At 42.6% G+C, this 21,914-nt stretch overlaps 1 protein-coding gene across 1 annotated transcript in view; it reads left to right on the top strand.

Annotated features, from left to right (window-relative positions):
* The window catches only part of lrp2b (low density lipoprotein receptor-related protein 2b), a gene marked incomplete at both ends in the record, with an annotated part of 75,901 nt that overhangs the window by 12,597 nt on the left and 41,390 nt on the right, over window positions 1–21,914 (top strand). Inside the window, 20 exons of the mRNA XM_084078221.1 lie at window positions 1,086–1,202; window positions 2,112–2,240; window positions 2,589–2,758; window positions 3,287–3,510; window positions 3,635–3,841; window positions 3,957–4,162; window positions 4,529–4,669; window positions 5,421–5,630; window positions 5,994–6,186; window positions 6,829–6,954; window positions 7,360–7,490; window positions 10,492–10,629; window positions 10,985–11,263; window positions 11,767–12,006; window positions 12,185–12,307; window positions 12,503–12,619; window positions 13,029–13,406; window positions 13,965–14,213; window positions 14,820–15,028; window positions 17,911–18,095. Coding sequence (XP_083934347.1) covers window positions 1,086–1,202; window positions 2,112–2,240; window positions 2,589–2,758; window positions 3,287–3,510; window positions 3,635–3,841; window positions 3,957–4,162; window positions 4,529–4,669; window positions 5,421–5,630; window positions 5,994–6,186; window positions 6,829–6,954; window positions 7,360–7,490; window positions 10,492–10,629; window positions 10,985–11,263; window positions 11,767–12,006; window positions 12,185–12,307; window positions 12,503–12,619; window positions 13,029–13,406; window positions 13,965–14,213; window positions 14,820–15,028; window positions 17,911–18,095 — 3,772 coding nt within the window. The remainder of the gene's footprint in view (window positions 1–1,085; window positions 1,203–2,111; window positions 2,241–2,588; window positions 2,759–3,286; window positions 3,511–3,634; window positions 3,842–3,956; window positions 4,163–4,528; window positions 4,670–5,420; window positions 5,631–5,993; window positions 6,187–6,828; window positions 6,955–7,359; window positions 7,491–10,491; window positions 10,630–10,984; window positions 11,264–11,766; window positions 12,007–12,184; window positions 12,308–12,502; window positions 12,620–13,028; window positions 13,407–13,964; window positions 14,214–14,819; window positions 15,029–17,910; window positions 18,096–21,914) is intronic.

Raw genomic sequence — 21,914 nt, 5'->3', positions numbered from 1 at the left:
GGTAAAAATTAAAATAGCAAATATAGAAACAGTTATTTTGCATATAACTCTTGTGCAGGTGAGACATCACTGCATCACAGCAGCAGTTATCAGACATGTTATCCCTCAGTGTTACAAATGGATACATTAACACTGAGGATTACATCATGTGTAATTCATTACTCCTTTTGAATTTCAACGTGTCACACTTATGTCATATGATTGTTTATTCACACAAGCAACACATTTGCACCATTTTCAGTGGGTAATAAAGTTGATTGCAGGGTTCAAGTAAGTACTCTATTATTTCCTGTTTCTCAAACTAGAACACTAATCTTCTGTCATTGCAACGTTTATGATCTCAGCAGCACTTACCTTTTGCTTATCACCTTATTTATTGCATTTACCCACACTCGGTTCATGATTAACTTTTGAACATCATAAGAAAAAAAAGTCTCTAAAATGGAAAAAGAAGATAATGGTGATGACGGTGGTGATGATGATTATTCCGTTTCGACTTTGCGCGTACATTTGAAAATATGAGTTTTAACAATATTTTTTTTATACATTTTCCTGAATGATGAACCGATGACAGCTTCCTTTCTTGGCTTTCAAGGGTGTAGTTCCAGACTAGCATTCAGAGATTGTGGAATAGTTGTCTGGCTATGCGAGACTCATAAACTGGGGATCCTTGCGACTGAAAAGATTGAGAATCACTGACTTAGATCAGTCGTTCTCAAAGTGGGGTCCAGGGACCCCCAGGCGTCCTTGAGGGGGTTCCAGGTGGTCTCCTATATTAGCTAAATTAGCTAATATACTGTAGCATCATAATCAGTTTAAACAGTTTAACTCTATTTTATACTTTGGCTATTTGAAAATAGCTGATCTACAAGCTCGATGTAATGTGTTGTGTGCTTGTAGATCTGCTATAAAGAATAAATAAATAATAATTCATTTTTTTTTTTAATTAAACAACACAAATCTTGTATGGGGATCCCTGGCACAAAATATTTTCAGATGGTGGTCCACGGGGGGTCCTTGACATGAAAAGCTTTGAGAATCTCTGACTTAGATGACTACTGTCTACTGTATATCCATCCTCACAGATCTAGAGCAGTGCTCTGCCCTCAGCTGTGAGTACCGCTGTCATCCTTCCCCTCAGGGAGGAGCCTGCTACTGTCCCGACGGTTACATCGTAGCCAATGACAGCCGCTCCTGTGTGGGTGAGTGTGGGGGTTTACTTCTATATTCTGTCTTCTATCAAACATTTCATTTCATTTTAACTGAATTTTTGGGCGGTGAAACCACCCCTATATGTGAGGTTGGGACATTGACATTTGCTGCACTGTGATTGGCCACCCATTGTACCCCCCTAACCCTGCACTGTGATTGGCCACCCATTGTACACCCCTAACCCCTACACATTCAATGCAAATCTATACTTTTCTTTAAGTGAGCTTCCATCACTGTGATGACCACTAGCTGCACTGTGATTGGCTGACTCTATTGGCTGACTCTATTCAGCACTGTGATTGGTTAGCGAGACACATGACACATGTGCATAGTCCTATAAATAGGACTATGCACTTAAAAAAAAACACATTTATGTTTTTTTTTAAGTGAGTCATGGGTCTGTGATGACCACTGTGATGACCACACCGCCCACTTCACACTGGGTGTGATTATTTTATTAAAGATTCCAATTACGCTAGGCACCTAGGCTGGTTATCCAGCCTGACAGCGTGTCGCGGGTTCGACTCTCGAGCCCGACGGCCTTTGCTGCATGTCACTCCCCAGCTCTCTCCCCATTTCCTGTGAACCTATTGTCAAAATTTGAGCCTGGGAATCATAAGATCCACAGCTCGGCCTGTGGCCTAGGTCTATGTGTCGAAGTGTCTCTGAGCAAGACAATTAACCCCTAACTGCTCTCCAGCTGTATTAATAGCACTTGCCCACTGCTTCTAATGGGTTAGATGCCGAGGACAAATTTTACGTATTATGTGCAAATGTACAGTGAAAAAAACCCAAACCAAATGAGTGGGGAGTGGCCATATTATTAAGAACAATTAAAAAAGAATAATAATCCAGTAGTCAGAAAGGTAAAGATTTTTGTTGTTGTTTGTTTTGCTCAGACTACAATGACTGTAACATCTGGGGGATCTGTGACCAGCTATGTGAAGACCGTCCTGGGACACATCACTGTAGCTGTGCTAATGGATACATCCTGGAGAAGGGGCACATATGCAAGGCCAACATTTCAGGTACAGGAAGGGATATTGCTATAGATAGCTGTCACAGGTAAGAGGAAATATTTTGTCCAATAAGGATGAAAATGTGAAACCATTTCAGTTGGTAAACCCTCAAACATGACATACTGTAGCATTATTTTATTTGCCAGTACCTAATCTAATCCTGCTTCTCGAAAATCTAATTCATGCAACATACTATTTTCTGTATGTTATGTAAGTTATGTATGTTTTAAAGTCAAAGTGCACAATATAATGTACCGTATACAGAATCTTCCTTTTCTGAAACATGTACAAGGCATTCATAATTACTGTAACAGAAGAAACATGAATAATTCATAGAGGTTTGTGACACTTCTCCAGCTGGGATACCACAGCTCATCTTCACCAACGGGGGTGACGTGATGATGGCAGATATACACGGCCGCTTCCTCAGAACTCTGGTCCCGTCCCAGGGCAGAGGTTACTCTGTAGGGGTGGCCTATCACCACATCAGCCAGACAGTGTTCTGGACTGATACCAACACTCAGAAGGTCAGTCCCAGCAGCTGCTGACCTTTGATAATATGATTTTATAATGTCCTTGAAAGCCTCTGTTGTCTACTTAAGAGCTGTTTCTTACACAGAATTTGTACATTCTGAGTTGTCTATTTCAATCAAAATTCAGTGTAACTCATTATGCAAATGTATCTATTGCCTTCTGTTGAAATTCAGTCAGATACGCATCAAGATGAAAACCATTTATTGCAATGCTGTTACATGTGACTCTGCTCCTGTGATGTGCCAGAACTGACTCTGAGATCACAAACACCAAAATCACAGCCTAAATATACACAGTTATTACATGAACATGATAATAGACTGAACCTAAAAATGAAAAGAAATGAAAAGAACACGATACAATACATACTGTACCTACATTGAATGAAATGCTGACATTACATAGTGTTGACTGCAGGAGAAGGTGGTTCTCATTGCAGCAGTGGCAAGTTTAATCCTTACTACATTTCGCAAAATGTAATAATTTAACAACCAAGCTGTGCTGAACCATTCTGTCCCTAGGTGTACTCTGCCAACTACGACGGAGGTGACATTAAGGAGGTTCTGTCTACTGCGGTCCACAGTGCCCAGAACATCGCTGTGGATTGGATCAACTTCAAACTCTATGTCCTAGAAGTTCGGGTGGAGCGCATCGATGCATGTGACTTTGATGGAGGGAACCGAGTCACACTGGTGGCAGAGAATCTGGTGACTCCTCATGGACTTGCCTTGGACCCCACAGTGGGGTGGGTGTTTGAATATTTAAACAGATTTAATTATTTCATTCTTTATTTATCATCCGTAGAGGACTTACACTAATGTTTCATGAAGCCCACTAAGGTGACTTGTTGTTTTTGTTGTTTTGTGCAGCTACATGTTCTTTTCAGACATGGGGATTAGCAATGAGCAGGTGAAGCTAGAGCGGGCGTACATGGACGGTAGTAACCGTGTGGAACTGGTGAAGAGCAGGCTTGGTACTCCAACAGGCATAACCCTGGATATTGTTACTCAGAGGGTGTACTGGTCTGACAGCCATTTTGACATGGTGGAAACTGTCACATACAATGGTCTGGACAGGTAATAAACAATAGTTTCTCATCAGTAAAACTGCAAAATGCCATGCAAACGTCACAGTATGACTTTTTGTCATTTTTGATCTCTTGACCATGCTGTGTGACATGTTGTTCTACAGGAAAACAGTACTCTATGGAGGAACCATGGCTCCACATCCATTTGGTATCGCAGCATTTGAGAACCACCTGTTCTTCACTGATTGGACCAAGATGGGTGTGATGCGAACCACCCGCTTCAACGGCATGGACAGCACCTACCTCCTCTACCAGACAGCCAAGAGACCTGGCCATATTGTTGTCTCACATCCTGTCCTGCAACCCTTCGGTAAGGAAGTGGACTTCTAACCTAAAACACATTTGTAGGATTGTGTTTGAAACAATCCCATTGGAATTGGAGAATTTCCATTGTCAAGTTAGCTTAGTTGTCATGATGCCCCGTTTCTGGAATGACACATATTCCAACCCTCAATTATCTGCCGATATAGCCGATAAGGTCACAACAACACGTTGCAATGTGATGCGTTGTGAGCAGTAGACCAGAATAGGGATGCTAGAGTTCATGTGGTTAAACCCTAAGTGTGGAGTTTTTACTATGAACACACTAAGCCATACTGTAATGAATAAAGAAATGAAATGCTAAACCCAGCCGAGTAATGTCTGAGTGAGAGAATGTGGGCATCTTGTGTTTCAGTGATGAATCCTTGTGGTAGACACAACGGAGGCTGTCAGCATATTTGTGTTCTGAGTCATCGCTCTGACAACGATGGCCTGGGATTCCGCTGCAAGTGTCGCCTTGGTTACGACCTCCAGCCTGACCGACACTCTTGTTTCAGTAAGTTCCCCTGATGGAGGCAGCACCTGGCCTGAATTTAGACGTGTTTTATTACCCATTAGATTAGATCATAATGAGCCATCGGTCCCAAAATTCAATTGTGATACATGATAGGCACTGTGCTTATTTAACCACGTAAACCCTTTATACTTAGTTGAGCAGGGTCCCCCAGGGCTATGTACTTGGTCAATTCCTTTTTTCCCCCTCTACACCAAATCTTTTAACCGAAAATTGCTATTTTGTTTGCTTATTTTTGCCAAATGTTTGACTTTTATGACATGCCCAGAATAGGGACACTAGTCACTAATTAATGGTTCATGGCCATGGTTCAGAACTGAAATTGTGATACATGATAAGCATCATGCTCATTTAAACCTTCGATTAAATTGTTTTTGAACTCATTGGTTCCCAAATAGAGTCTCTCAGGACCCAAATTTACGTGAATCTATTATGAATTAACCACTTAAACACTGTCTAATAGTGAAAATATCCGATCTATTAGTTTTGTTTTGTTTTAAAATTTTCTGAACATTTCTGAAATTATTTTGAAAAATGTTAGCATTTTACATAAATTACACATAAATAAAAAAGATCTTTTGAAATAATAAGAAACCAAATTGTAGGAAAATATATATATATTATTCGCGTTCCATAAAAATTGGTTTGCGACCCAAAAATGGGCCCGACCCACTGTTTGGAAAACACTAGTGATCTTCACCAACCTAACCAGCCATTCTCTCTCTGTGAGCAGAGGTGAGGGACTACCTGCTAGTAGCGACGTCCCTTGCGGTGCGAGGACTCCCATTGAACGTGTCCTTCCAGGAGGACGTCACCCTGCCCCTGGCAGGCCTGGGGGTCACTCACACAGGCTCTGCTGTGGAATATGATGGCAACGAGGAAGCCGTCTTCTACAACGACAGGAGCAGAGGCGTTGTCTACAAGTCGAGCGTCAATGGCACTCGTGAGTCTTTCCAAGATTTTTGTGATCATTGTTTTTTCCAGGTCTGATTAAGGTTGGATTAAGGTCAACATCAGTAAAAAGAAAATATTCGAAAATGTTTGGGGGGAGGGGTTATATCCTTATTGAATGTAGTTTTTTGTGCAACTTTTGTATTGTCTTATATTGTGTCGCTTGAATTTCCATTCAGGGATTAATAAAGTGGATTCTAAATCTAAAATCCATTCTGAATCATCTATTTAAATCTAAAATACATTGTGATGATTTGTTTATAGTCATAGTCATAGTCATCGTTTTCATTCTGGTATTCTTGTGTATCAGTTTCTCTATTGTTTGAGTTACTAAATGTCCCCTTTTGCTCTTCAGATCAACAGATTCTGACAGGTTACAGAGTGGGAATGATTAATGCCATGGCCTATGACTGGACCTCCAAAGTTTTGTTTTGGACGGCGAGCTCTTACAGGACAGTGGTGGCTTTCAAAGTGACGGACAAGACCAGAAGAGACATTGTGACTGGCGTGATGAATCCCACGGGAATCGCAGTGCATCCTAGTGCTGGGTGAGCCCTCTACATTATCAAGTAGTCATGAATCATTTCTAGACAATATATCATGCCAATTATGTATCATATAGTTTGCAAGGTGAACAAAGACGGTGTTATAATTCTTATAATTACTTTATTCACATTACATGCAAGACATTCAAAGACTTGTTTGACAGCACAATCATGTTTTTTATGTTTTGTTTGGTTGTTTACACTTTATATTTTCTATGAATATGTTAGATTCATGTTCAGACATTGAACCACTTGGTAAACTTGACCATTGGCTCTGTACTTATTGGTCTGCTCTTTTTTCCCTCTACACTGCTTCCCTCTTCAACCGCTTTGCCGAAAATAGCTCACTAGAAGCTCACATCACAGCGCAAAGTGTTATGAGTTTGTAGATCTGCCATTTTTTGGCAAATGTTCCCCCCAGAATAGGGATGCTATAGTTCAAGTGGTTAATAAATAAAAATAATAAATAATTAATAATAATTAAAACAATCCTATCACACAAAGATTTGCCGGCACCCATGTAATAACCCTGAGGATCCCCTAGGGGTCCCGGACCCCCCGTTGAAGACCCATTGTATACAGCATGAGGTTTCGTTATTTGAATGACACTAAGCACATCTGTCCTCTTCCCTACCCGGTCCATAGCTACTTGTTTTGGTGTGAGTATTACCGTCCAGCGAGGATAATGAGGGCTTTCACTGACGGAAGCAATGCTGTTCCTCTTGTCAACACAACCCTGGGTGGGCCGATTGGACTCGCTCTCGACTACGAGTAAGCACATTTGTGGCATGCTGTATATCTGGAAAGTATGGAAATTAAATGGACAGTTCCCATTTGTTCATAAATTCAAGAATTGCACAAATGGATTTGAAACGTTATACAGTATATAAAAATATATTTGAGATGAGCCACAATAAATTAATCACCACATACTGTATGTAGATTTATTATAAATATTTACATGGTATACATCTTAGTGTCTTACAGTACATGGTAACCTTTTTCTTTGGTTATAAATGGCTTCTCTCAACAGACTGAATCGTCAAATAAAGACAAGAAGTTCTACAAACTTCTAAAGCCTGATTATTTAACCTTGTAGGAATCTTTGGTGCACGGCACCTGCACGGAACTAAGTATAACTCAGGCTTAATAATTCTGTGTGCTTGGCCCTGGCAGGATGGACAGACTATACTGGGTGGATGCTCTCTTGGGACAGATAGGACACATTGGCATTGATGGATTTGACAGACAGACTTTCAGCAATCTTGGGCGGATTACTCAACCCTATTCCCTTACAATCTACTCTGGTAGGAGTAATTGATTTGAGTTGATTAGACAAAACACTCACACGCGCGCGCCCACACGCACGCACGCACGCACGCACGCACGCACGCACGCACGCACGCACGCACGCACGCACGCACGCACGCACGCACGCACGCACGCACGCACGCACGCACGCACGCACACACACACACACACACACACACACACACACACACACACACACACACACACACACACACACACACACACACACACACACACACACACACACACACACACGCACGCATGGATACATTTAAATCATTGTTTACTTTTTCCACTGTGGTCCTGATGATGTACAGAATGGCATGGCAAGTTTGGCATAGAACATCTATTTCTTCTTAAAGAAAATACAGGGGGGGAAATAATTCTGACAATACTGTACAATGTGGTGCTTACAAGGGCACACTTTCCACCTTGTTACTGGCTACGTACATAGATGAATGGGTAGAGAGCCCACCTGGGAAGCAGAAGGTTCCAGGTTCAACTCCCAGCCCGACAATGTGTCCAGGTGTCCCTGAGCAAAAAAAAAACACTGAACCCCTTAACTGCTCCCCTGCACTCCTCCGAGGGCACTCAGAAAACTGAATTTCCCCCGCAGGATGAATCGTGACTACTAATTGAAGCCGAGGCCGAATTGGGCCAAATCGCATGGATGAGCCCTGACAGCACATGGTTGGTGCTACAGACTCCAAATTTCGCACACAGATAGCTCAGACCTTTGCCTACGATCTTAGCTAGGCCTCGACCCGACCCGATATGCGGTTTTCCGGAACCAACGCGAAAGGTTCGGAATCTCCATATGCGGAGATGACTGACATCGGGCTGTTCTGTACAGTTTTTCGGATCCGGCACGAAAGGTTTGGAATCTCCGTATGCGGAGATGACTGACATCGGGCTGTTCCGGAGCAAGCGCTGACTCATTGTGACATCACTTCATAAAAGGCATCACATACACTAGATGAGTCAACAAAAAATCTCTGAGTGTGGCATAAACTATAGTCTTTCTTCCTCTCACTCCGAGGTGACAGATGAAAGTATGTAAGTCCAGCACTCTTGACAGACCTCTGCATATAGTCTATAAGCAGCTCTCAAAAAAATGAGTACTCCAGAAAAGCTACCAAAGCTAAACCCCGGTGAAGGAGAAATAATTCGTAACAACTTGGTACTTCTAAATTATCAGTGCAAGTTCATGGAAAGCCGGACAGTTTTTTTGATGAGATCGGTGATGAAGAATTAATTAACTGTGCTGCTTTTACTGAAGAAAACAAGGATCAGTCAAGATCTGAGTTGGATGAGGTGCAGACGGGGGAGACAAACATAAGACAAGCTAAATCAACAGCACAAGACCAACAAAAAACAAGTTCTCCAAAAAAACTCAAGCTGAACTCTCCCGCTACAAAAAAGAAAAGAGCAACAAAGCGTGGGACTGGGATGATGACTTGAATGATGCAGATTTATGCAGGCTGCATATTCTGCATAAAGAAGAAACAAACAAAAAGCGACAGAGATATATGCCATATATGGGCATAAAAGGACACATACAAACAGATACATAGATCCCCATATATGGGCATGAAAGGGAAACAGACAGACAGATCCAGAGATCTCCATAATAAAGTCAAAACGGGTCCAATGACAACAGGTATAATGGGGTTTGCATTAAAGGGGGAACCGGCACTGTGTCTGCAACACAGTCGAAGGCACAGACAGATACAGAGATCTCCATTATGGGCATAAAGGGACACAGACAACCAGATACAGAGATCTCCATATATGGGCATAAAACTATGACAACAGTCATGCTGCTTAGAAACCTGCAATCAGGTCCTGACCGCACTCTCAAGAATGGCACCAGAATGGTGGTAATGCAAATGATGGACAGAGTCATTGAGTGTGAGATTGCAGTAGGCACAAACGGGTGAAACCAACCAAGAATACCTCACTATGACAGAGGTGAGCTTCCCTTCACCTTCATTAGACGACAGTTCCCTATCCGCTTAGCATTCTCTGTTACAATCAATAAGGGTCAGGGCCAAGAGAATGAACGAGTTGGCATCTACTTGCCTAAACCTGTGTTCGCTCATGGCCAACTCTACACAACCTTCTCTAGAGGAAAGAGAGCCAGCGCTGTAAAAGTTTTCATTGTGGATAATGACAAGGGCATTACTGACAACATTGTTTATAGCGAACTCCTTTAGGATAATGGGCATAAATGGACACAGACAGACACAGAGATCTCCATATACGGGCATAAAAGGGACACACCCAGACACATACAGAGATGTCCATATATCGCAGACACAGATAGCTCCATATATGGGCATAAATGCACACACAGATGGGCATAAATGGACACAGGCAAACAGATGGCCAAAACTGGTCCTATGACAACAGGTATAATGGGGTTTGATTTAAAGGGTGGAGCATTCATTCCCTATTTACACCGAAGGGCGGCCGAGCTTCTAGTAGGTCTAATTATTACATGTATACAGTGGATAAGCTTGAAGTGTAAAGGCAGCTAATTACAGTCTATTAGTATTACTAGTAGTACTATAGTAATAATAATAGAGTGGTCCTCACTCTTTTGCGTTATTTGTAGATGCTGTACGTGAAATTTGCCCTCCGCATTTCACCCATTTGAACTATTTTTAACTATAGGAGCAGTGGGCAAGTAATTAATCCATAATCAAGCCATTAATACAGCACCTGGGGAGCAGTTTGGGTTTAAGTGTCTTGCTCAGGAACACTTTGACACAGTATCTATAAATATAGTATATTATAATTGTACAGTATATTCAGTTCATTCAGTATTTGTAATGGATGCAATGGATAGAACAAAGAGTTGTTTGGGATGACTTCAAAGGAAAATGAACAGTATTCACAAAGAAAGCCATCAAATAAACAACAAAAAATTAACAAACAAACAACTAATTTGTGTGGTGGTTTGATATAACTTATTACAAGTTGTCTCCCTTGCAGCCCACCTTTATGTGTCTGATACAAGGACCAAGGGGATATTCCGCATGAGGAAGAGAGACGGAGGAGACAACATGATGATCAGAGAGGGAATCAATGGAATCCTGAACGTCAAGACCTACTCAGCCGACCTCCACAGCAGTAAGTGGACCCTGCAGGGAGAAATGGTTAAAAGAGAAAAGGTCAGACATAGCGGTCAAGGTTAAACTAGCCCTAACCCTAAAGATGGAGCTTGAACAAAAACATTATTTTACCCACTTCTTTACACCTGTAAACCTGTGATGTGGCAATAAAGCTGATTCTGATTCCCTGTGGCCCGATTTATACTTGATCTTACAAAAGTGTTGCGAAAATAGTCGATCTACAAGCTCGGACGCGACACGTTGTGACCTTGTGACCTTGTGGATCTGCTGTTTTTGCCGCACGACAGCGTCGTAGCTACGACAGATAAACATCAGCCTAACCCTGCCTGCTTCTTCACCCCTTTCCCCAACAGTGTTTAACAGCCGTTGCAATTCGGCGCCCAACGGCTACTGCAGCCACTTCTGTTTCCCGACCCCCTCCTCCAGCCGAGTGTGCGGCTGCCCCTATGGTATGAAGCTTCAGTCCAACCAGAGGGACTGCGTCAAGGACGATTCGGTCCCCCCGCCTGATACCAGCTGTGGCGACTATGCCTTCGAATGCGACGAGGGACGCTGTGCGCCCAACTCCTTCCGCTGTGACGGAATCGCAGATTGCATGGATAAGAGTGATGAAGCCAACTGTACTGAACCAGGTACGTGTGTCCGTGTGCAGTAGGCTATATAGCAAACCGTCAAACATGCGCCAGTGTGTCCAGGGCTGGACTGACCCACTAAACAAGGTAAACGTTTGTTTAGGGCCTCACGCTTGGTTCAGGGCCCCCTCCCTCCAAGATAATAATATTGTTTTCCTTTTGTTTGTTTTTTGCCAATCAGTCAATCTAATAAACGGTACACACAAACAACCAACAATTAAATATCTTTCACTCCTCCTAGATATGATAATTTCTAGGAGGATAATTTGATACATATTACAATTTTAATACCGTCTGTGATCATTTTTCGTATTTAACCACTCTCAATCCTATTTTGGGCATGTCACATGGCACGCATTTTCAAAATAGTCTAAAATAGCATATCTAAATGCTTACAACTGGTTTCATCATCTTGCGTTGTGAGCTTGAAGATAGACAAGCTCGATATTCTTGCTATTTGGTTAAGTGTGACACCAGTCCATCTCGTGTGACCTCACCCCCAGGAATGACCTGCTCTCCGCGTGCTTTCACCTGCAACAACAAGCACTGCATCTTGTCCAGTTGGCGCTGTGACGGCACGGACGACTGCGGGGACGGCTCTGACGAAGACAACTGCCCCACCCGCGTCCCCACCACCTGCGCCTCCAACTACTTCACCTGTGACAACGACAGGTGCATCAGCAAAACCTGGGTGTGTGATGGCGATAACGACTGTGGCGACGGCTCAGACGAACACTACTGCAGTAAGTTATGAGGGAACCAATTCAGCTTTTATCCAGGCCAAGGAGCGTTTTTTTATTTGGTATTTGAAAATGAGTGTAATAAAAAGAATTGCACGAGGACTCCGAGGGCTCTTGCTCTTGAAAGGAGAGCAACAGCAAGCCTACTTTCTAGATATTTGCTCTATCTGTGTCTTTGTAGATTCGACCATCTCTTCTTGCCCCCCTGGCTACTTCCTGTGTCCAGACCATCGCTGTATCTCCAGCTCGTATGTGTGTGATGGAGACCAGGACTGTATGGACGCCTCTGATGAGAACAACTGTGGTACTGATGCAATTTACTGAAGGCACTGTGTGATGCATGATGGCTTGGAAAGAATTGCTTGATATTGAACCCATTTAGACTTGTAGTAACTTATATGTTGTTATTGCTTTCATTTCTTTTTTGTGATCGTTGACAATTCTGTAAAAAGTTTTTCAGAAAACGAAGTTTTTCTAAGTTGTCACTCTCCCCTTTTAGTGTATGTCTGTGCCTCCTATGAATTTACCTGTGCCAGTGGAGATCAGTGCGTCCACTCTCAGTATCGGTGTGATGGAGTCTATGACTGTCGGGACCACTCTGATGAGAGAGACTGTCGTAAGTTATCTGTACAAAATTCATGTCGCACAGTACAAAACAATGACTGTATATCAGGAGTATCTCTGAAAGGTGTTATAACTACTTTAACTTTAACCCTAACCCATTGCATCCAAATTTTGGGGTTGTCATTATATGGCAGGTGAAAATGCAGGTGAAAATGCAAAAAAGATTAGATCGCGAAGCGTGTAGGTAAATAACAGATCAGATCATGATATGTTGTAGATCGGTTATTTTCGAAATAATTTGGATTTTTTTTCAAACAGTTAGGGAAAGAGCATTTTCTTTGTTGCAACACACTAAAAACCAACATAAAAAAACAAAAGAAATGTGCATGAACTACTGTATAGCAACTCCCTGTGGTAGCTGTAAATATTTTCTTGAGTTTCAGTGGCTCTTCTCTCCCCAGCCACTCGAGGTCCAGGCCTCTGCCACGACGATGAGTTCCAGTGCCAGATCGACGGATTCTGCATACCAGACGAGTGGGAGTGTGACGCGCATCCAGACTGCGAAGACGGTTCAGATGAACACAACTCATGCCCGCCCACTACCTGCAGATCCAATCAGTTCCAGTGTGCCAACAAGGCCTGTGTTTCGATGGCGTGGGTGTGTGACGGTGACAACGACTGCCGTGACTTCAGCGACGAGCAGAACTGTCCCACCCCGCCCTTCCGGTGTCCCTCCGGACAGTGGCAGTGTCCCACCGACCAGGTGTGCATCGACCTTGGCAAGGTGTGCGACGGCCAGAGGGACTGTCCCAATGGAGCAGACGAGTCACCCATCTGCAGTAAGTTTCATAGAATATCCGTCATAGTTAAAAGGAATAGTTCCTCAAAGGAACACATAGTCATGCACATACAGTATGCTATACTAGGGCTGAGCGATTCATCATATTTTCAATTCAATTCAACAAAAAAACAAGATCATCGAGATAAAACAATAATTGTGCCACTGCCGGATTCCTTACATAATAACAATCTCATGTGTTTTTGTATAATAAATCCGTCACAACGCTTTCGTTTCATTTCTAAACATAGCATACACATACTGGTAAAAAAGTACTCTAAAAAAAAGTTCAATAAACGCATGATGTTTCCAAAGTCAATGAGTAAGCTAATTGTGTTAAATAATCGGGATCTCAATATTGACCAAAATAATTGTTATTATCTTTTTGCCATCTGATCGTGTAGCTCTACCCAAGACAAAGAAGGCAAGATCTCAAACAGGCTACCACAAATTGAAATAGAAACCAACTGAAATCAAAACTCAATAAGCGGGAGTATGGTGTACACACTCACAAAAAATGCAACAGTGCAATTATTTAATCCCCTGTCTCTCTTTCTAGACCAAAATGACTGTGCTCTGAACAACGGCGGCTGCAGCGACAGCTGTATCCAAGGCCCGTTCGGGGCCCAGTGCACATGCAGTCCAGGATACCAGCTGCTCAACGACTCCAAGACCTGCGAGGACATCAATGAGTGTCTGATCCCCGGCTTCTGTAGCCAGCAGTGTTACAATGAAAGGGGATCCTTCAGATGCTACTGCTCTGACGGTTACCTCCTAGCGCAGGATGGACGCACCTGCAAAGCCACTAGTAAGCAGCTAAACTGTTGGAAACCAATCTCACTCCAGGCTAAAGTAGGGTACTGGTTACAAGGAATTTCAGCGCAGTTCTAAAAGCCATGTGCTGTGTACAATAAAAGCTAACAAAACGCTGCATCGTGATGCATTGTGAGCTTTTAGATTAGCTGTTTTTGATATAGCTCTATTTGTCGTACAATTGTCCTTGCTCTCAAGTGTAACATAAGGGATTACATATTAATAATTTTTGTCCTCTTAAACTATCCCAGTCATGTGATTGTTATTATTATATAGCAAAATGAAGCTAGTCATATGACTGAGATAATACAGTTACAGTACAGTATCTTAAATGTTAAATTGCGTGGCACAAGTGTCAGAGTAAAGAAGTGCAATGTCACATGTCGTTAAACTCACACAAGCTATTATATACAGTATATAAAGTTATTGTTTCACCAGACCTCCTGCTTCTCATATAAGTTATTTGAAGTTATTGGCAGTTAAAAGACATGCAAAACACCTGTTAACTAGTTCACAGGATGTTACAGTATGGTCTTGTCCTCAGTAATCCCTAAACATTGATAATAAGTTCATTGAAATCATAATATTCTGAATCCATCAGATCCTGCCGCAGCTGTGCTTCTGGTCGCCAAGCGAAGTCAGATTATCGCCAACAAGATCAACATCAGACCGCCCCAGTTGCATCCAGTTATCAGCGGCTCGAACATTGTGACGGTGGACTTTGATCGGGTGACCTCCAGAATCTACTGGGCCGATACCAGTCTGAAGAAGATCTTTAGTGCTTTCCAGAATGGAACAGATGGTCGGGAGGTAGGATGAATACATTATTTAACTCACTAGCAGTGGGGCTCAGTGGATGGCAATGGACAACTCTTTGGTGCCAAACACAAAATCACTCAGTCATTCAATACCCATATGACTCAATGTTCACTTCTCCCTACTCCAATCCCTACAGGAGTTTTATGTAGAGGACTATATACAGGAGTGGTGGACTCATAAAAAACTAATTTAAACTAGACGCGTCGCAATTCCGGGGAAATTGCAGAGTGTGGTTGCGCCGACGCCGGTCGCGGGTCGCGGCCGCCGGGACTCGAGGAATACGCCGGGAGGAATAACGTCGGAGGCTGCGCCAATTACATTGTGTCGTCACTCCTGAGATCGCTTGCGTTTCATTTTGAGAGGATCGATCCCCCCAAAATAAGGTTTTTGCATCAAACGGTTACATTTTGAGCATTCGTGGCGCCCCCTATGGATCAAAGTAGAAATGCTTTTGGGGATTGGTTTAGTATACCACCCTCGACATGTGATTCAAATTTGGGATTGACCGGACGTTTCGTTCGTGATTTATGGCATTTTTGGTCAAACGGGCCCCTCCCGCTAACTTTGGAAGCCATTTACGGACGAACGGTAAGGACAATCAAAATGCCGTTTGGATATCTTTACCGCATGGGTCCATAGATCATGTGTACCGATTTGTGTGAGATTAGGACAAAATTTGAAGTAAAAGGAGCAAAAAGTGTGTTTTGAAGGAAATTCAAAATGGCGGAAAATCTATCCTGACGCAAATGGGCGTGGCCTATATGGGAAGATGCGTCGTGACCCAAGGAATCCAGGGAAAAAGAAATTTTGATTTTACGACCTACGGTTCAAGAGTTATAGGCCAAAAGGTAAAGGGGGCTGTTATAGCGCCACCATGTGGCCGACTGGTGTGATTATTTTCTTAATAATTTTTCAAAAAACTATTAACCTCCCCTCCAAATCTTGTAACTGTAGCCCTTACGGTGTCCGAGAAAAGAATACTTGAATGGGAGTTTTTGCAATTCCCATTAAAGTGGATGGGGAAATTTAATGCAGAAATAAATCAATATCAAAAAATCTATCCTGACGCAAATGGGCGTGGCCTATATGGGGAGATGCGTAGTGACCCAAGGAATCCAGGTGAAAAGAAATTTTGATTTTCGGACCTACGGTTCAAGAGTTACAGGCCAAAACGTAAAGGGGGCTGTTATAGCGCCACCATGAGGCCGAATGGTGTGATATTTTTTTCAATAATTTCGGACAATATTATAAATTATCCCTCCAAATCTGATAACTCTAGCTCTTACGGTTTCTGAGAAAAAAATACTTGAATTTGAGTTTTTTCACTTTTCCATTAAAGCGGATGGGGACATTTAATGGCACTAATAAATTAATATCAATTAAACTATTCAACCAATCTCTTAGCCCTATACAAGCGCACGATTCCCGTTCAAGACGGTCATTTTGATATATGGCACAACATTAGGGGATAAAAACTGTGGGAGGAGATGCGTCTGAAAAAAAGTTTATCTATAAAGATATAAAGAGTATAGAGTACTATAGTCTGGTTGCCCTGTTGGGCAACCACACTAAAAAGCACATTCTGGGGACTACTCTGGTCACTCTTAATGACGTCATTGCTGTAGCATGCAATTAACATCAGCATTTTTCTTTCAGCACAATGCATGATGATGGTATATAGAGTTTGCAATATAACTTTTCACGATGCATTGATAAGCAGATAAGATAGGCTATAACTAGAAAAAGTGCTCCTCAGAGCACAGGTCTCCGCCAGGTCAGGTAGGGTGGCATTTCTTCTTAGGCCTTTCACGGCAATCGGACACTGCATTCATGATGTGAGACATTTTGTTCCAAAAATGTGTTTTGCTGAATTAGACCTGCTGGTGGCGCTATAACAGGCCAATGTGAAAAGGGTGGCATTTCTTCCACGGCCTAGTGGGAATGTGCGTGTGAAATTTCATGGAAATCGCAAGCTGCGTGCATAATTTGAAGCATTTTGTTCAAAACGGAAGCCAACCTTAGCCAATCAGGATGGAATATGGGAAATTGGACAGATCCGTGTTGATCACATGACTATAGAGATACTGTGTACCGATTTGCATGATAAAATCCTGTAGTAGTAATATAAAAAAATGGGTTTTGCACAAATCGGCCTCTTGGTGGCGCTATAACAGGCCCATGAGAAAAATTTGGGGCAGAGGTTCTGAGTTGGTATCCAGGGAGTGTGTGTGCACAGTTTCGCAGCGACCGGGCCAACGGTGCTGGAGATTAGCAGGACACACGGACGGACGGACAGGGGGTAAAACATACTCTTTCGCCATGCCTTTCGGCCTGGCGGAGACAATAACTATCACTATATATTCAGAGTTCGGACACCACAAAAAAAAATGAAATCACTTTACTATATAGTGAGTGATTTCAGACACAGCACTGGTCGGATATTTCACTTTCAAACATGTTTGGGGTCATTTTCTTTTTTTTTAATATACTCTTTTTATTGGAAATTTCGTAACATGACAATGACATCAGAGTATAACCAACAACTATAAAATATAAAACAAGAAAAGACGATGACAGATCATTTGGTAAATGTTCCATGTTTGGGGTCATTTCAACGTCTACTCTGGCTTTTGTGAGCACCCAGGCAATGTTTAAGTTGCTTGATTCAGTAGTTAGATATTTGACATTCATTTTATCAGACACTCCCACTTCCTATACAAACCCATTCTAACTTCCAAGTTAACTCTGAGAGTGTACAAAATGGACCAGCAAGGGTCCATTTGGTTAAATTTGTTATCTCTCAGAGTTATAAATGGATACATTAACATTGACGATTTGTACTGTGTATGTAATGCCTATCTGTTTTGTTCTAGGTGTTGTCCTCTGGTCTGATGGCACCAGAGACTATAGCTGTGGACTGGGCAGGTCGCAACCTCTACTGGACGGATTCTCTCCTGGAAAACATTGAGGTGTCCACTCTGGACGGCCGCTTCAGGAAGGTTCTGGTCAACAAGAATGTCACCAGTCCACGTGGACTGGTCCTGGACCCACGCAACCAGTAAGATGAAGAGACTCTCGCTTTAACCCATTAAGACCTGAGGCCGATTCTACAAAATTCCTTCCAAATCAGTAGTTCTCACACTTTCAAGTTTTTGTCAATAATGTTTGAAAATAGCAGATGCACAAGCTCGCAGCGCGGTAGTGACGCGCTGTGAGCTTGTATATCTGCTATTTTTGAATAGCTGCAACGTAAAAATATAAAATGACTGTCAAGTTCGTCACAGTTCAGCTCCAAACCCAATACAAGGACACAACTCAGTCTTCAACTCAATCAACTTCTTTATTTTTCCAACTCTTATCTTTCACTTTTGTTGGTTTCTTTTTGTTGATTGGTCAATCATAGTCAGTCAGACAGACAGACAGACAGGTTGTAAACCTTAAAGACAGAAAGAAACAAGGTTTAACAACATTGCCATTTTACAACAAAATGAGGGTGTTTTTTAAACAACTTAGGGTTAGGGTTTCAAACATTAAATGTTTTAAAACAATAAATGTCCCAAAACAATAAATGCCTCAAAACAATTATGCTCCAAAACAATAAATGCTTTAACACAATAAATGCCTTAAAACAATAAATGCTTTAAAACAATTAAATGCCTTAAAACAATAAATGCTTTAAAACAATTACAGCCCTTAGGCAAACAAAAGTGTCTTTAACCAATCAATGCCTTAAAACAAGTTATTTCAAGTAAATTATTTTAAACATTTTAAATGAATTAAACATTTAAAATGAATAAACCATTTTAAGTCCTTTAAATGGAATAAAGACACATTTTAGGAAATAGCAGACCCACAAACTTGTAGATCGGCTATTTTTCACTTAGCATTTTAAGCATGGCAAATTCATGAATTCCAATTACTCAAATAAACCATAACATGGCAAATTCATGAATGTTCTACATTTTAGTAGTTTTAAATCATAAACAGAATTAACCTTTTTAACTTTGTATTATTTTGCATTTCACACTTTTCTTTCCAAACACATAAGGAGGACAATGCTACTTAATGTGTGTGCAATGCTGCAATGAGTTCCTTAATTTAAACTTAGCCAGTTAACCATGAACACATTATAAGCCACATTTCAAACACATAAGCAGTTGCAAAACAAAGTCAATAAACAGTTCACCAACCATTGGCATCTTTGGGCTGAACTTCTTCTAGAACTTGGAGTTCCTTCTCTCCTCTTTGAAGTGTGTTTGTATACTGACTGAGCACCTCCATTCCTTTTCAGGTGTTTCTGATCAGGTAATGAGCGGCCATTTTGCTGTTGTATTCTGGGAAATGTAGTGTGGAGCAGGGCAGTAGTAGAGCAGGGGTGTAGTTCAGTTCTGACTATACCTGGGCCAGTAGGAAGAGGATTTGCCCTAGGCTCTCACCACTAAGTCAAAGCTCCCTTTCTGAGTCTTGACTTGACACCTCCCACTTGAGCTCCTGGTTACTGAACCCAAGGAGGTCACCTCATCCTTCCCCTGAGACTGTCACCTTTCCTCCATGTTGCTCCTCCACTGGAATCAGGACAACGAGACGCCTGACATCTGTGGAGAATCGTGGCAGGAATCTTGGTGGTCTTCTTCTCAGCTTTGGTCCTCTTGCTCATGATTTCCTCGTTAGCCTGCTTCTTCGTAATAACCGGGTAGCTTGGAAATGTCCTGTCCTGAACAATGCCTTCCTTGTCAGGATTCACACTGATCACTCTGGCCAACTTGAACAGACTTCTCAAGGCATTTTGATCAGCTAGCCAAACAATGTCCCCAACAGCAACATTCCTCTCTCTTGTGTGCCACTTGCTTCTGACAATATCAGGATGGATGGCTCTGGACGCCATGCAGCTGAATACAATTCCCCAGACTTTGAGCTTCACTCTTTTCTTCACCTCGTCTTTGACTTCGCAGGGCCAAAACAGGTCCACGGCGGTGAACTCAAATGGAGCTGCTGGTTCTGCCCACTCTGGTGGGAGGTCACTCATCATCTGTTGACATTGCTTCGATTTTGCTTTTTGACATGTCACACAGCCATCGATTACTTTCTTGGTTATTCTTCGATTATTAATCACCCAGGCTTTGGCCTGGATGTCAGGCCTGACATATTGCGCTCTGGGCTCTTCATTTGAAGGTTTTGCCTCCCACTTTGCCTGCTTTGTGGCCTGGCTCTTCAGGTCCAACCATTTGTAAGCAGCTCGCTGGACCCAGGCTACGACTCCAACCAGTCTGGACAAACTGCTGAACTTCTTCACATCCAGAAGGCCATCAGATTCTTCAGATGTGTCTGAGCGGAGAACAGAGTGACTCAGGTCAGCAATCTTTCTTGCCTCAGGCTCCTCTTCAACTTTGGGATGATCCTGAGGGGCGACTCCACGGCCTTTTTTTCCCTGGGCTCTCGTCACCACTGCTGAAAAAGCTTTCCTCTGCAGCTTATTGATGCTGTCCCTCTTCCACCACTCTAGGAAGTCTCTGTGACTGGCAGCTGTGTACCTGGCCTCAACCATGGCGTCATCTAGGTGAACTGTCTCCTTTTTGAAGGGGCCTTTAGCAGGGATCTCCTCATACTTGACAGCAGCTGTTCTCATAGAACGAGCAAAATGAGTCTCTGACTTATCTCCAGCCACATTTATTTCTTCAAAAAGATCAGGGTGTGCTCCGCCCACAGTTTTTCCTAGAGGGCTTTCCCACAAGACAAGGTCCCCCACAGCTCTCACCCTCTGTGGGGCAAGTCTTCCTTCTCTGTGACTGATGAGCAACTCAATTTTCTCAGGTCTCTTCAGCTCCTCAAGTGCGACTTCTGGGAAGAATCTTTTAAGCTGCTCAGGTCCGACTACCCGGTGAACTTTTGCAATCTCATTCAGGCCATAGCACACAAGTTCATGAGCCCTCTCCGTTCCCTTGGAGGTTTTGACTCGAATCCTGAGAAGATATCTCCTTGTGGCTACTTTACTCGTCATGCCACCGACTCCATGCACAACTAGTGTGACCTTTTCACTCCTCAGCTTCAACCTGTCGGCTGCTTGATGCGTTATGTAGTTGGTGTCTGACGCCAGGTCCACCAGGGTTCCAATCTTCTGGCCTGCATTAGCGGTCACTTCCATCAACATCATTAAAACAGGAAGCTCTCGCAGTCCACTTTCCTTTAGAAGACCCATCTGGTCCTTTGTAGAAGTTCCCTTGGAGGTCTTGTTGGTGAACGCCTTCCTGCACCTCTCTGCTACCTCCGGGGAGAGTTCGCTCAAGAACCTTTCCTGTTCCTCAGTTAGGTACTTGTTCCTGCTGTCTTTCCATGGCTTCTCATTGTCGCCTCTCTTAGCTTCTCCTCTTGGGTTTGGGCAGAGAAAGAAGTGGTGATCTGAGGAGCCATCCCTTCTGCAGTCTTTGTTTTTGCAAAGGTAATAATCTTTACAGCCGTCATCATTCCTCTTGTGGCACCCCAAGCATTTCCTGCATGCACCAATCTTCTTAAGAGCCGTTTCCTTTTCTGACAGCTTCAGTCCTTTGAATTTCTTGCAGAAGAAAATCCAGTCTTTGTGCTTCCCTTCTCCACAGATAATACACCCATCTTCAGTGTCATCTTTCTTTGTGGTTTTGGTGGAGGCATATTTCCTGTTACCTTTCCATTCTACTTTATCATATCTTTCGGACTTGTCCACTATCCTCAGGTGATCCAGTCTCTCAAAGATATCCTCCTGCTTCTTGAGGAATGTGAGCAACATGTCAAAATGGTTATCTTGAGTGACATTATTGTTGGCATCAACCATGAAGACAAGCCAGTCTCTCTTCACGAATTCAGGAAGCTTGCTCTCAATGGACTTTACCATAAGTGGGTTCTT

This window comes from Gymnoscopelus microlampas (genome assembly GCF_963454915.1).
Source record: "Gymnoscopelus microlampas genome assembly, chromosome: 14".
Classification (NCBI taxonomy): domain Eukaryota; kingdom Metazoa; phylum Chordata; class Actinopteri; order Myctophiformes; family Myctophidae; genus Gymnoscopelus; species Gymnoscopelus microlampas.
Note: the sequence above shows the minus strand (reverse complement) of the source record. Positions and strands in the feature narration are given on the sequence as shown.